A 14,809-nucleotide genomic window follows, 5' to 3' on the forward strand; every position below is an offset into this window, starting at 1 on the left:
TTATCCTCCTGATAAAATATGAAGACAGAAGTGGCTTTGTAATACTTTTTCGAAATGACAAAGTTGCCCCTCAGTGGGAAAACAGAAAAATCATGATGATATGTCATTTGAAAAGGTGGAATTGGTAACCTATTCCGATTCCTGTTTGGTTAAAAAAAAATAAACGGAAAGAAGGGGCGGAATTGAAATGACACCGGAGTGGAATTAAGGCCTTTGGATTGCAGGTCATAGATTTCTTGATGAATTTTTTTTCTTCTAAGAAAATCTTTTTATTCCCACAATTCAGATGGTAATGATAAATTTTATTTGGGAGTTGATAGCCAATTTCGCTGAAAGCCATTTTGCAGCTGGCTTTTGAATGTGATAAATAGGCACTTGAATTAAATGAACAAGACATAATCTCCCAAAAAATCAACCTTTGTGGGTGTTCTCAAATGCAAAAGTTAGCCGCGAAATTGGCTAGCAAATCCCATTTTAGAAATATCATTACAAAGTAAGGCCACTTATGTTGGCACTACAGTGTTTTCATAACTCCAACAACTCATCTTATCTTTTATTATTTAAACAGCCGTTAAAGGTTAATGCAGTTGCCAAAAAAACTCTCAGAAGGCAATTAAAAAAGAAAAGACAAGCTATGTTTGTGCAATTATTAAAACATAGCAATGCCAGCCAGAATTTTTAATAGTTGCACTCACTAGGGCTGCAACTCGGGTCGGGTTTTGGAGAACCCAACCCTACCCGAGAAATATCTCGGGCCGGGTCGGGTTTTTTTTCGGAAAACCCACGATTCCCAAACCCGGTCCTATCCATGATAAATCTCGGGTCGGATCGGGTCGGTTTGGGTTTTTCACGTTGACGCAATTTTTTAAGAGAAATTCTTGTTTGGCAAGGCAACTCAACTCATAGAAGCAGAAATTACACTCACATTGCACTTGAATCAAACAATGATGTAATTACACTCACATTACACTTGAATCAAACAATGCTGTAATCAAACAATGTTGTAATTACAATCAAACAATGCTGTAATCAAACAATGTTGTAATTACAATCAAACACTAGAATCAACTCAACTCATAGAAGCAGAAATTACACTCACAAGCAATAACAGTGGGTGCGTGGGTTTTCACTTTTAACTTTTAACTAATAATAGAAAAAAATGTACATACTATAACTTATGTAACTCGGGTCGGGTCGGGTCGGGTCGAGCCCCTTCAAACCCGGCTTGACCCGAGATTCATGTGGGCTTTTGAATGCTCAACCCGGCTCGACCCGAAACCCATGAAACTTGAACCCAACCCAGGCTATTTTCGGGTCGGGTCGATGCGGGTCGGGTAAAACCCGGCTCGAGTTGCAGCCCTAGCACTCACCCATCCTGTCCAGTCAAAGATTATTACAGTTGGCAAGAAGCTCTCACAAGTAGGGTTTATGCAATTATTAAAACATGTTTCTGCTGATATCGCACTAGGTTTGCGGTAATAAGATTCCGATTCCGATTCCGTTAATCCAAACGCTGGAATTATCCGCTCCTTTATACAGAGTCTTACAGACTACAGAGGAGTGAAAGCAAAATCTTCAGTCCTTTTTCCGTCTTTGGAGCGAAAATGCAGTGTTGCGAGGGCGCAGCTCTTCAAAACACCTCCCACTGCAACTCATCTAGACTCCAGCTCCCTCCTTACCGTTTTCCCTCTTCTGCCCTCTTCAACAGAAGAAATTCCCTCTCTGTCCTCAAAAACCCTCCTCTCTCCAAAACCTACAAATCTAGGGCTCTTATCTCTAACACCTGTTCTTCCTCTCTCTCGCCTTCTTCTTCCGAGAGCGCTCGAATTAGGGTTGTTGGAATCGGAGGTGGCGGCAACAATGCCGTTAATCGAATGATCGGGAGCGGGCTTCAGGTTTCATTTCTGTTGATAATTTTCTTTTTTTTTCTTTTATTTAGTTTTGTTACAATCTTTCATTTTGTTGTTTGATTCGAAGATTTGTTATCTTTCTGTAAATGGGGGTTTGGTTATGATGTGTGTTTATACTAGGGTTTTGTGCATCTAGATATTAGGGTTTGTGTAACATTTCGAGAAGGAAGGATTCAATTTTTTAGTTAGGAAAAATGGATATTGTGTGGATTGTTTGTTTAAGAATTTACAGGTTATTTCGAGTTCATGTGTTTGTAGCCAGTAGATGAACCCAAGTAGTGTCAGGATTAGAATTAGTCAATTTGAGCCTGGTAGATCGTTTCACCTTCTACATGAAAATTTTCTAGAGGATTCATTAGCCGACCCCAACTAGTTTGGGACAATGACTTAGTTGAGTTGAGTTGTGTTTATAGCCAGTTTTTTGCGGAGTCGTGAGTAATTCACCTTTTATTTCATAGTTTTGGATTGAAATTTTTTATCCTACTGTGACTGAAGATTATGTCGTTAGTTCTTGTAAGAATTTAGGGTCGCATTGAGCCATTGGGATTTTACTTGTTTGATAGTATTGATTCTATCAAATGGTGATGTCCACTTAAGGAAGGGAAAGGGTGTCCTCCTGTGTATATACACGCTAATGGAAAAATGCAACAAACCTATTCATTATCTTCATTCCAAAGAGAATGGATACATAGCAATATGATGTAAATATTTCAATAAAGCCACGTCTGCATGCTGGACAAGTGGATGGGGATGATCATGGTTTTAAATTTCGACCGAAATCCGAAATTTTGGATTTTGGTCAATACCGAAATCGTAATCGGTAATACCCAAAACCTTACATTATTTCGACTAAAATTTCGAAATTTCGCCAAAAAATCTTGATTTTATTCATTATTTAATATTGTAATTTCGGCCCTACGAGATAAATTATTAGTTAATTTGATTTCGTTGGATTTCGGCCGAAATTTCAGTTTCTGTGAGGACTGAAACGCATTCCGAAACCGAAATTTGAAACCATGGGGATGAGTTAGTTGACGTATAGCCTTGAAGTTAGGAGTTTAATTTGGCATTTTAACGTTATGTGTATGATTGTTTCAAGTAGCAGCAGGTGGTGGACTGAGATCCTTAATAAGGTGGGATTATTGTGTGAGTCGGTTATGGAGAGCTGGCATGTAGCCGTTATGTGGTGTGAAAGGGTGTGATTAAGGAGTTAATATCCTATAACTTGTAAGCATTGAAGAATCATCCTTTTACCAGTCGCTTGTGCGATCTCCCCGCTGAGATCAACTGTTTATCTTTTTCATGTGTTACTGTTTTTCCATCATAGCTCCATCTCGGAAGAAAAGGAGCCCAAGAGATCTATCATTGTGGGACTGTAGCTTCGATCCTCATGAAGTGGTATCGGAGCAAGACAAGGGAATGGCCGACGACACACGTGGTGCTCAGATCGATGAGAAGATGAGGAGCCTGCAACATGCACTTGATGAGTTGTAGGAAACGCTGAAAAGCTTGAAAGGCATAGGCTGTTGCTGTCGGAGATCATCCACCGTTTGGATGAGTTGCGAGCTGTGTCTAGGGACCCTGAAGGCTCAACTAGAAGGTCTCAAGTGCACCCTGTTGCTGGCCAATCTTTTGCAGCATTGAAGGAATTTAGACCCGTTCGATGAGGCTTGCGTTTCCATGTTTTGATGGTTCCAATATTGTGGGTTGGCTCTTCTAGGTGCAGCAATATTTTGATTATCATCAAGTTCCGTAAGAACAATGGCTGACCATAATGTCTTTTAACGTTGAGGGAGAGACTTTGGAATGGTACCAATGGTCATGGTTTTAAATTTTGACCGAAATCCGAAATTTCGGGTTTCGGTCGAGAGCGAAAACAAAATTGGGGGTACGCGAAACGGTCATTTATTTCGATCGAAATTTTGAAATTTCGTTTATCCCTAAATTTAAGGGATTCCACCCAAAAATCTAGATGTTTGATAAGTATTAAAGATTTTTCCGAAATTTCGGCTGAAATTACCGAAATTTCAGATGAAATTTCAATAATTTAGGACGAAATTTTATACGAGATAAAATATTCTTTTATTGTATTTCGTCGGATTTTGTCCGAAATTCTGCCAAAATTTCGGTTTCGTGAGGACCGAAACGCGAAAACGCATTCCGAAACCGAAATTTGAAACCATTGGGTATCAACCTGAATCTACTTGGGATCAGTTTGTTGAAGCTATGGACTCTCGATTTGGGCTTGCTTGGAATGGTACCAATATTGTCGAAGCTTCATCAAACTTCATTAGTTTGGAATACCAGATGTTCCAATGACTATCAAATCGTGTATGAGGTCTTTTGAGGATTGTCTTGTTGATGTATTCCTAAGTGGCTTAAGGGATGCGATTATGCGTAATATTCAAAATTTCGGCCTAGCTACTTTTCCCGAGGCCTTTAGCCTAGCCCGACTGCAGGAGGAGGTTAATGTAAGGTGGTCGACCACTAGAATTGAAGTAGCTGGGCCCCGCATGATGCATCCCGCTAGTTCATCTAGAGCTCTTGTCCCATCCATTACCAAGCTCACCCCAGCCCATGCCCGTGAGAGGAGGGGAAAATGACTTTCCTACCATTGCGACGAAAGGTTTACCCCGGTCAAAGCCATAAATTATATTGGGTTGAAGGCATGCTGGACGATGATGAGGATGTGGTTATGGAGGACGATATTAAGGTGCCGGACCATGATAATGTCAATGAGGGGCGGCACCTGAAACATCAATCCACGGTCCACGCCATTGCAGGCACTTGCGCACCACAGAGTCACAGACAATGAGGACTTGTGGGAACTCTTCGACAATGCAAGCTTACTATTCTCATTGATAGCCTTGGGTTGACTTGACCCACAATTTCATAGACCGTGGTCATATGAAAGGCTAATCTTCCAACACAATTAGATGCCTCATTTGAAGTAATGGTGGCCAAGGCGAGAAGTTGACGGGTAGCGACCAATGCAAGATAGTGAATTGGAAGTGCAAGGAGTGCCCATCATGGCGGGCTTCTATTTGTTATCGTTGGGTGGATGTGATGCGGTCCTTGGGCTGCATGGCTATTGACGTTGCACCTAATGCTATGGGATTTTTTGTCATTATCAATGAAATTTAAGGGGAAGGAAAGGGTAGCATGTGTTCCAAGGTATTACATCTTCCAACTCTGAAGTTGTCGGATTAAAAGTATTGAACCAATTTACCTACGTTTTTTGAAGAGCCCAAGGGATTAATGCGTACAAGATCTCAGGATCATTACATACCCCTTATTAGTGGGGCACATTTTGTGTTTCCAGAAGTCCGAAATTGAAAAGATTGTTAAAGAATTGTTGTCGTCTGTTGTAATTTGGCCTAGTGTTTTCCCTTTTTCTTCTCCTATTCTATTAGTTCGAAAGCATGACAGATCTTGGAGAATGTGCGTTGATTACATGGCTTTGAATAAAGTCTTTGTAAAGGACAAGTTTCCTATCCCTGTAATTGACGAACTTTTGGATGAGCTACATGGATCTATGGTCTCCAGTAAGCTAGATCTAAGATCCGACATCACCAAGTCTGAGTCAGAGGAGAAGACATTCCCAAAACGGAGTTTAGGATACATGAGAGCTGCTGTGAATTTTTAATGCTACCCTTGGGCTTCACCAATGTATCTTCAACATTCCTGGCTCTTATGAATGATGTGTTTCGGCCATATTTAAGGAAGTTCATGCTAGTATTTTTTGACGGCATTTTAGTCTACAACAAATCTACTAATGAGCATTTGTAGCATTTAGGGTGTGTTTTGTTGCACAAAACCCAGGATGGCTCATTTGGGTGCCACATCAACAAAACTTCTATTGGCAACGAAATCCCTCGAGACTACTAGGTATGTCTCCTGGTTAATCATTACATGTCTAGTGATTCACCACCCTTGTACCCTCCGAAATTCAAGCCAAAAATCACAAAAAAGGTGGGATTTTTCTTGGATTTCTTGTGGATGATGCTCTCTCTCTCTCTCTCTCTCTTCGCTATCTATGTTGGTAATGACTAACGACACCCCCTACTACTACTCTATGAGGTTGACAACCAAACAATGCTTGTCTCCTCCCTATTGACTACTTACCAGTTACCACTAATCTACGAGGTAAATACCTGCAACCAAACAGAGTTTTTAGAGCTACAGCGGAGATGTTGCACCAACACAAGTTATTGCTAAGAGATCTAAATGCTCATTTGGGCTTTTTGAAGTCCAATATTTGGGCCATGTGATATATGAACAAGGTGAGGTTGTTGAGCAAGATAAGGTGGCTGCCATGCTTAAGTGGCCACGGCCCATCTATGACGGCGTTGAGAGACTTCTTGGACCTCACCGGGTACTGAAAAAAAAATTTGTTCAAGATTACAGCAAAATTGCAGCTCCTTTGACAACACTTTTGAATGATGCAGGGGGATGGCATGAATAAAGCTCTTCTTTTAGCCCTTCCCAACTTTGCTCTTCTATTTATTTTGGAATGTGATGCGAGCAGTATATGAGTGGGGGCGGTTCTGATGGAACTAGGCCGGTCCATTGCTTTCTATAGTCAAGCCTTGCATGGAAAGAATCTCTCATTATCTACATACGAGAAGGAATTATTGGCGATTATTATGTCAGCTCAAAAATGGAGACCTTATATGTTGGGGTGGCAATTTGTTATTCGTATGGACCAGAGGAGTCTCAAATTCTTGATGGAACAAAAGTTGGCGACACCTTTTCAACAATGGTGGATATGTAAACTAATCGGCTGAACTACCAAATTGAATACAAAAGAGGAGCTGATAATTCGGTGGCTAATTCTCTCTCACGTGTCCAAGGAGAGAATTTTGGAATTTCTACTCTTGTGCCTACGTGGGTTGAGAGTCATAGAAGAATTAGTGGGAGATGCTTATGTTCAAATTTAAAAACGAAAATTGAATAAAAGAAGGTAAACTTGGCTAGATATAAGGTTGTAGATGAGATTTTATGGAGGAAAGGGAGGATTATTTTGGGGCCACTTCTCCTATGAGAGAGGAGATTTTCAAGAAACGCCACCATACACCAACCAATGGCTATCGTGGAATTCAAAACACCAAAGAAAATGAGGATGGGTTTTTATTGGCCAGGAATGTGGTAAGATATCAAGAAATAGGTACAAAAGTGAGATTTGCTAGCAAATCAAATATGAGAACATGCCATCTTTTGGGTTGTTGAAACCCCTCCAAATCCATGATAAATTTTGGACGGACATCTCTCTTGATTTTATTGAGGGATTGCCTATATCAACTACTAAGTCTGCTATTTTAGTGGTTGTTGACGGTTTTCCAAAATTCCAAATATGGACACTTCGTTCCAATCTCACATCCTTATACGGCTCAAGGCGTGTCTAGAGTATTTGTTGAAAATATATTTAAGTTACATGGACTACCTTTGTCTTTGACACGAATCCTATGTTCACTATCAATTTTTGGAGGGAATTATTCAAGCTACATGGAACTCAATTAAGAATGAGCTCAGCATATCACCCTCAGTCAAGTGTCCAAACTGAGATCCTCAATGGGTGTTTGGAGAACTATTTGAGGTGCTTTGCATGTTCTCACCTGAAAACTTGGGTTAAATGGGTCCCACTAGCTGAGTGGTGGTACAATACCGCAAATCACTTTGCCATTAAAATGTCTTCTTTTTTAACCGATTTATGGAGTGGCGCCACCGACTATGCTCTCGAATATTCTGGGATCTTTAGGGGTGCCAGCCATGGAAGAAGAATTAAAAAGGAGAGAAGATTCTTCGAGATATTAAAGAAAATCTCTGGGCGGCTCAAGAACGAATGAATGACTTTTTTTGTAGAACATCTCTACTTATTACGAGATATACAGAAATAAATAGAATCTTTATCAATTCTAAGAGAAGAAAAAAAAAAGAGAGAGATAATATTCCCAAGTATCTAGCTCTCAAGCTTCAACTTCCTTTCCAAACCTAAACTAAAGCACTGCTTGGCTTTTTTGTCCTTAAATATTAACTTGTGAAAGAACAATAATCTCCACTTACCTAAGTCCTAAACATACCAACTAGACTTCTATTTCCGGTCAAATTTCAATTAAGACCATGTCTAGCAGCCATGATTTTTTTTTTCCCATGATAAATTAGTGTCTCCAAGTGGTGAAAGGGGAAGGGTGGGTGGGAGAGGAGAGAGATTTGAGTGGGCATGATTGAGATGAGTGTGAGAAGTGACTAAAAATCGGGAAAAAGTCGATCCTATTTTGAGTAGAGTTTTTATTGTTTCCTGATCTCTCTCCATCTCCCATCCGCCCTACCCCTCTCTCACCACTTGGAGACACTAGTTTATCATGAAAAAAAAATCATGGTAGCCAAACATGCCCTAAAAGATTAGTTAAATGGGAAAAAAATCCAAAATGATTATAGCATCCCACCTGTGTTGCCGCCTGCATCATATAATTGGTAGCTACTTGTATAATGCTCATGCTAACTTTCATTTCCAATCTCTTATAATATTCATTTGTTACTCAGGGCGTCGATTTCTATGCAATAAACACAGATGCTCAGGCCTTACTTCAATCAAGTGCAAACCAGCGGATTCAAATAGGAGAGCAATTGACTCGTGGGTTAGGTATGATAATTTGTTGAGTGCAATCCTTGTTTGGTGGATGTTTCCTAAGGATATTTCTATAATTTTATGTTCTTGTACATATACCATACCTGGATTAGTCTTTTGATGCAGAACTAAGGAGAAAACTAAGATCTGATTTATGATGTAATGGGATCCACCCAAGTGAAATCAATCTAGGGTTTCGGGTGTAGGTATTCAACCTTTGATATAGTCAAAGTCCAGAATCAAAACTAACAAGGGAATTCAAAATGTTGGAATCGCAACAGCAAGGATAAAATAAAAGATGAGATTAAAAGTGAAAGATATATAAATACCTTTGATAATGAAAGCGAAGGATATAATTGCCAACGCACCACACCAACGTCTACGTAGGGAATTGCACCACTAATGTTGCGCAAGATTAGAGGTTTTCTTTCATTCATAGCGCCTTGAGTATTCTAACAGCCATGAAAAACTTTTCTTGGATGTTGATTGTGTCTTGAGTATTCTAACAGCCATGGAAAAAATAATTAAAAAGAGTGTAAAACAAAGTGAGTAGTGCCATTATAAAAATATGGTAGTGTGGATATCAGTCACATATACACAGTTGCACACACTATTCACTCATGAATTATTAAACTTTCTACTAAAAACTCCAACTAGTCGGCCTTCTTGACTAAACCCCTAGCTTCTGGAAGGTTCATATTTATAAGACCCACGAAAATAAAACCCCTCCCAAAGCTCCACAAAAAATTAAACACTCTCACTTAAACAATTATTGGGAATGATGGGCCCTATCTTTATTGCTAAATCACTTAAACAGCTTAAAAGAAAAGGAACCTAAAGTGACGTAAGTACGCCTAATGACTCTAGTGACTATTATAACTCTATTATCAGCCTAACTCCCAAGTAGGCCCCATCTCATCTTGAAGTACCAAATGAAAGCTTGGAATTGACTCTTTTTTCTTATAGCATCCTGGATCTAAAGTGGCGTAACTATGCCTAATGACTCAAGTGACTGTTATAACTCTGTCATCATTCTAACTCCCAAGTAGGCCCCATCTCATCCATCTCATCTTGAAGTACCGAATGCAAGTTGCATCCTAGAATTGAGTAAAGTGGCGTAACTATACCTAATGACTCAAGTGACTGTTATAACTCTATGTCTCTATTATCATTCTAACTCCCAAGTAGGCCCCATCTCATCTTGAAGTACCAAATGAAAGTTGCATCCTAGAATTGACTACTTTGCCCTTTCTTGCCCTTTTTACTTTTTGTCTTGATCTGATCTGTATCATCTTTATTGGGTAGGGATGGATATTTTTGTCCTTTCTGCCATTTTATAATCATGCATAACTTGCTGACTTCTCAAGTCATGACAGAATTCTTGAAATTTACTTTCTAGTTTCTGATATTTTGGAAATTTTACATGGGTATTTGTTTGATATCTCACAAACCTTATATTGTAATTAGAGTTTAGTAGGCTCTTTTTCTACGGCACAACCATCTCTACATTTCAGTATCCTTCATCATTGATAGATTTTCCGCTCAGGAATACAGGTACTGGGGGGAATCCAGAGTTGGGTGAGCAGGCCGCCGAGGAGTCAAAAACTGTGATCTGTGAAGTTCTCGCTGACTCGGACCTTGTTTTTATTGCTGCCGGAATGGGCGGTGGTACTGGCTCTGGGGCTGCTCCAGTTGTAGCTCGACTATCCAAAGATGCTGGCTATTTGACTGTGGGTGTTGTTACTTATCCATTCAGTTTTGAAGGCCGTCGGAGGGCTGTACAGGTTTGGCCTATATACCGTAACCTACTTCCACATATTTTACCTGCTAATTTTTTTGTATAGAGCCATTTTTTTATATAAAAAGGACAAATCCTTGAAATTTAGACCACAATTACCAGAAACTTCCTATTTGGGTGGGAAGCTTGCTTCGGAAGACAAGTTCTTCTCGCTTTTCAAATTTTGGGGTAGCTCGCTTCCCACATGTGTCCCATCTGATTCTCCTTGGTTAAGACTATACTTCATATTTAGGTGCTTATTTTTTCCTAAAAGAATGGTTTCTCCTTTTGATAACACCTGAAGGAGCATATTTAAAATAAGTGCATTTTAATTTTAACTCATCTTAAGTTTCAAATGAAATGTATATCTTTTTAAGAAGACTTAACATTAAATTTACACAAATAAAACACGTGAAACTATAAATCCCTAAATTTGGTAATTCTAATCAGTTGAGAAGGCATCTTTATCCTGCATACATTTGCCCTTTCTCCGTAACCTATTATAATCTTACTCTTTCTATACGCTTTTTGTTCACTTCCAATGAGGCTCCTTGCATGCTTCATGTTGACTTTCAATGACGCTACCTACACATTTCCTTTGTACTTTCTTTAGATCTTTTCGCTTCCCACTTTTGCTTCTAGCATCTGTCTCTCGCACTTTCAAGATAAATGTTGACTGGCTTGAAGCATCTAATCTTTGTTATCTCGCTAATTACACCACTATGGCGCAGGCCTTGGAAGCAATTGAAAAATTGCAGGGAAGTGTAGACACTCTTATTGTCATCCCCAATGATCGCCTGCTCGATGTTGCACCTGCCCAAACACCTCTACAGGAGGCATTCCTTCTTGCTGATGATGTGCTGCGACAAGGTGTTCAAGGAATTTCTGACATAATCACTGTGAGGCACCATCTTAACCATTCCTTCTTTCAAAGAATTTTCAATGTTTGGAACACAAAATTAAGTTTGTCATTCTTTCTTATACCGTGGTGCAGATCCCAGGACTAGTGAATGTGGATTTTGCCGATGTGAAGGCTATAATGAGGGACTCGGGAACTGCAATGCTTGGAGTGGGGGTTTCCAGCGGTAAAAATCGTGCTGAAGATGCAGCACTACAGGCAACCTCAGCACCCTTGATCGAAAGATCAATAGAAAGTGCAACAGGTATTGTCTACAATATCACTGGAGGAAAGGACCTAACTTTGCAAGAAGTAAACAGTGTATCACAGGTAAGGCATTCCCTTGTTTTGATAATGTTGCTAGTCACTCTATTAAAATATTTTTTATTACATTTTGATAATTTTTTAGAAATGGTAAAAGCCTCTGGCAGCTAATTAAGAAAGTGTGCAATAAAGAGAGAAGTGCCACTATTAAAACAAGTGCAGATATCGTTTCCCATGTTTTTAATATGCTATTTGATGTTTTGTCAGTTTGCCTCTTTTACTACCTGTAAGCAAGGATTTAAATTACCATTAAAAAAAAGGCAAGGATTTAAATTTCAGTTTCGGTTTCGGCCAAAATCCTGAAAAAAAAAAAAGAATTAGTTTTTTATTTCAAAATTTCGGCTAAAATTACTGAAAGTTCAGAAAATAGAAATTTCGGCCTCAATTTGTTAAACTTCCAAAATTTCGGGTTGGGGATTTCGGTATCAGTCCCAACCAAAATCTGAAATTTTGGTATTTCGGCTGAAATTTAAAACCATGCCTGTAAGAGACAAGTTTCTGTAATGTTGAACTATCAATCATCAGACTATTTGTAAGAGACAAGTTTCTATAATGTTGAACTATCAATCATCTGACTATCTAGATTTCATCCTACCTAATTGCCTATTGTTCCTATTTATTGTCTGCTCTATGTCCTATGAATATAAGTGCAACCCTGTTCTAAGATATACAGTCTTCCATTTGACATAGTTACTGTACAACAAGCATTTCCTTTCATGTAGATTGTGACCAGCTTGGCAGACCCATCTGCGAATATAATCTTTGGGGCTGTAATTGATGACCGATACAATGGTGAGATCCATGTGACAATAATTGCAACTGGGTTTTCCCAAACCTTTCAAAAAACTCTATTGATGGACCCCAAATCATCTAGACAGGAAGCACAGAATGCTAAAAGAGCTTCCACGCCAACCGCAGCACCAAATGCATCACCCTTTTCAAGCAGGAAAGCTTTTTTGTGAGCAATATATGAATTATAAGGTATCTTCAATCACACCCAAATATCTTTCTGAACCAGAGCAGTTAACAATTCCCATTTTGCGAAAGGAAGTGAGCAGTGATAATTATCACAACAATAGATAGGAATGTAGAATCTTGTTAAATTCTTTTTGACATATCTTGTATTAACTGTTCTATCTTGTGAGTAGGAACGTGAGAATTCTATATTATCTGCGTTCTTTGCCTAACTGTAGCCATTTTTGCTTTCCGTGCTGATCCTGTCTTGGAAAATGGCATGCACTTGGGAACCTTAAATTGAGCTGTGTATGGCCTTTTGGTCTGCTTCCATTCCTTTCACAGATATTTGTCTCACTTTTGAGTCTCAGCAAGGAATCAGTGGGAGGATGAGCGAGTCTTTGACACACTTTTTAAGTACTATGTCATAAGAGTATCATTGTGTAGTGCCTTATCTAATCCTGAAGGGCACGTTTGGCTACCATGATTATTTTTTTTCATGATAAATCTGCAGGTGGAGATGAGGATGAAGTGGCTAAAAATCAGCGTACAAAAAATACTAAATTAGTGTCTAAGTGATGAGAAGTGGCTAAAAATCAGGAAACAAAAAAAAACCCTACTCAAGGGTATGACTTTTCCTATTTTTAGCCCTTCCATGCTCATCTCAATCGTGTCCTCTCAAATCTCTCTTTCTCCCACTGCCCTACCACTCTTTCACTGCTTGCAGGCACCAATTTATCATGAAAAAAAAATTCATGGCTGCGACACATGGCCTCAGAGTAAGTACAGAACCGATATTTGTTGGCTCACCCCTAGCTTACTTTATGTGACTTTTCGCAATGGCTGTTGATCAGAAACGTCTATTTGAAGGGCCTTGTTTAGTATACACTACGCTAAAAAATCAAGTCAATCTTCAAATTGTAACATCAAATTATGGTGTCTCAGAGCGCAATCAGGTGCATCAAGGTATCGCCCTGAGATTAGCCTTCCTGTGCTCCTAGACACCTCATCTTTCGTCAATAGGCCTCTCTATCTCTCCTCTTAATGCTCTTGTAGTAAGGAGATCTCTATTTGTGTTCGGCTTGGGAACTCATACCCAAAACATGTATGATTGCCGTGTTTAAAACACGTGAACAGTTCTCCATCTGCCCGGGAGAAAAAGGATAAAATTAATTTGATTTTTTATCCACTTAATAACAGTTGTTTCTACTGTTGTAATCAGATATTTTTGGCAAACCTATCCCCCTCCATGATAGAGTTTACATCTCGCCTCTTTTCTACCTGTATTTCATTAGTTCTTGTTTCATTGATTCCTGTTAGAGAATTCATTTCAATTGGAAGTTGGGGTATTTTTGTTGTGGAAGGTCAAAAATTAAATTCTATGCTTCATATTCACCTTGGTTTTTGGACCATTGGTGATCCAGAGAGAGAGAGAGAGAGAGCCTTGGCGGTTCTTCTCCTCTATTTTCTCGTTTGGTTGTTCAACCATGCCTAATCTATACATTAAAAGAGGTACCAGATACTTACTCAGCCCCATTTAATAACAAATCCGATGCAAATAACAAATCCGATGCAAGGGGCCGAATACTGGAAAGATTGGGGGCAATTTACCAGTCTCATTTAATAACAATTCCAATAAATACTCTCAAATATTCCTGATCTGTGCAATGTGTCCTGGATGATTGAGACTATTGAGTCTGATGCAAGGTGTTACGTGTCTCTATGGGTCGCACTTGGGCTGGAATAAATTAGTTTAGATTTATTAGTTTGTAGGATTTGCTTTGTAGTTATTTGGGATGTATAAGGATTATCTAGATTAGGGATTTTCTACAAATAACTTGTACGTAGCCTTTTTTGAGGAATGAAGAAACTTATTTGAGAAATCGTGTCTATGTGCTTGCAGACTGCACACTATAAAAAAAACATTGCAAATCTCTAGACTGACATTAAGTATAGGCTAGTAGCATTACACATCCTAGTCTATAGCAAGTAGATGAAGGGGATTGTGGTCTTACTATATGTATGCATGTTAAAAAATTTTAAAATTAGAAGTTATAAATACACATTCAACTAAGTTAATAAAAATACTTTTTTTAAAAAAGGGGATTGTAGTCTTACTGTATGTATGCATGTTCTCTTTCATGTCTAAGTTTGTCATCAACATACAACGTATCTTCCCACAACAAACTATTTCTCTTTCCCTTGAATATTATATTTTTCCTATAATATTCAAGAATAATTTGTCTTTCTTGCTCATTCATGCCATTGGAGCCAAAATAGAGTTTGAGTAGATATAAGAATGCCATTGAAACTTCTTA

General features: G+C 38.9%; 1 protein-coding gene across 1 annotated transcript; it reads left to right on the forward strand.

The window, feature by feature from the left end:
- The first annotated feature begins 1,538 nt into the window (after positions 1-1,538).
- LOC143860759 (cell division protein FtsZ homolog 1, chloroplastic-like) lies at positions 1,539-12,724 on the forward strand. The gene is made up of 6 exons (XM_077371573.1): positions 1,539-1,895; positions 8,454-8,553; positions 10,093-10,322; positions 11,047-11,214; positions 11,310-11,543; positions 12,260-12,724. The coding sequence occupies exons 1-6, from the start codon at positions 1,605-1,607 to the stop codon at positions 12,497-12,499; spliced, it is 1,263 nt and encodes a 420-aa protein (XP_077227688.1). The 5' UTR covers positions 1,539-1,604; the 3' UTR covers positions 12,500-12,724.
- The last annotated feature ends 2,085 nt before the right edge of the window (positions 12,725-14,809 follow it).

This window comes from Tasmannia lanceolata, unplaced genomic scaffold (genome assembly GCF_043159265.1).
Source record: "Tasmannia lanceolata isolate RefF3 unplaced genomic scaffold, GAP_Taslan_0.1 ptg000037l, whole genome shotgun sequence".
Lineage (NCBI taxonomy): Eukaryota > Viridiplantae > Streptophyta > Magnoliopsida > Canellales > Winteraceae > Tasmannia > Tasmannia lanceolata.

Bases quoted from the DNA above. Each gene is read 5' to 3' on its own strand.
- LOC143860759 (XM_077371573.1), top strand. From the start codon at position 1,605: ATGCAGTGTTGCGAGGGCGCAGCTCTTCAAAACACCTCCCACTGCAAC. The intron at 1,896-8,453 runs GTTTCATTTCTG...TTTGTTACTCAG, and splicing joins TGATCGGGAGCGGGCTTCAG to GGCGTCGATTTCTATGCAAT. The intron at 11,215-11,309 runs GTGAGGCACCAT...ACCGTGGTGCAG, and splicing joins GAATTTCTGACATAATCACT to ATCCCAGGACTAGTGAATGT.